The 703-nt window shown below is 74.4% G+C and overlaps 1 protein-coding gene across 1 annotated transcript in view; it reads right to left on the bottom strand.

The window, feature by feature from the left end:
* The window catches only part of C2 (complement component 2), a 7,784-nt gene that overhangs the window by 5,514 nt on the left and 1,567 nt on the right, over window positions 1–703 (bottom strand). The window contains exon 2 of the mRNA XM_010575243.1: window positions 207–390. Within this exon, the coding sequence (XP_010573545.1) occupies window positions 207–390 (184 nt within the window). The remainder of the gene's footprint in view (window positions 1–206; window positions 391–703) is intronic.

Genomic DNA, 703 nt, shown 5'->3' with positions numbered 1-703 from the left:
GTTCCCGGGGGGATATGGGGGGGATTTGGAGTTCCCAAGGGGCCCTGGGGGGGGGGATTTGGGGGGCTCTCAGGAAGATTTAGTGGGGGATTTGGGGCTCCCAAGGGGATTCTGGGGGCTGATTTGGGGCTCCCAGGCGGATATGGGGGGGGATCTTCCCCCCCTGCCCCGGGCCGTTCGGGGGTCCCGGTGTCCCCGGCTCTCACCACCGTCGTCGCAGACAGGGCTGGTGCCGCTCCAGAGGCCTCCGGGCCGGCAGTGCCTCCGGGCCGGGCCCCGCAGCACGAACCCGTCGTCGCAGGCGAAGGCCAGAACGGCCCCGGTGGGGTGCGAGGGGCGGCGGGGGGAGAGCGTCCCCTGCGGGAACGACAGCGGCGACGGGCACCGCAACTCTGGGGAGGGCAAAGGGGACCCAGGCGTCCGGGGGGGTCCTGTCCGTCCCCCCCCACTCCAAAGGGGACCCAAGCGTCCGGGGGTCCTGCCTCCCCCCCCCCAAAGGGGACCCAGGCATCCAGGGGGGGCCTGTACGTCCTCCCCACCCCAAAGGGGACGCAGGCGTCCGGGGGGGGTCCACGGGGGACGCGGGCGCCCGGGGCGGGTCTCTCCTCCCCACCCCAAGGGGGTCCCCGCGGTCGCAGCGCACCTTTGCAGACGACGGGGGTCTCGTTCCCGGCGGTGGGGCAGCGGCCGGGGCGGTGGCGGG

The sequence above is a fragment of the Haliaeetus leucocephalus genome, unplaced genomic scaffold (assembly GCF_000737465.1).
Source record: "Haliaeetus leucocephalus isolate CR32 unplaced genomic scaffold, Haliaeetus_leucocephalus-4.0 Scaffold459, whole genome shotgun sequence".
Taxonomy (NCBI): Eukaryota; Metazoa; Chordata; class Aves; order Accipitriformes; family Accipitridae; genus Haliaeetus; species Haliaeetus leucocephalus.
Note: the sequence above shows the minus strand (reverse complement) of the source record. Positions and strands in the feature narration are given on the sequence as shown.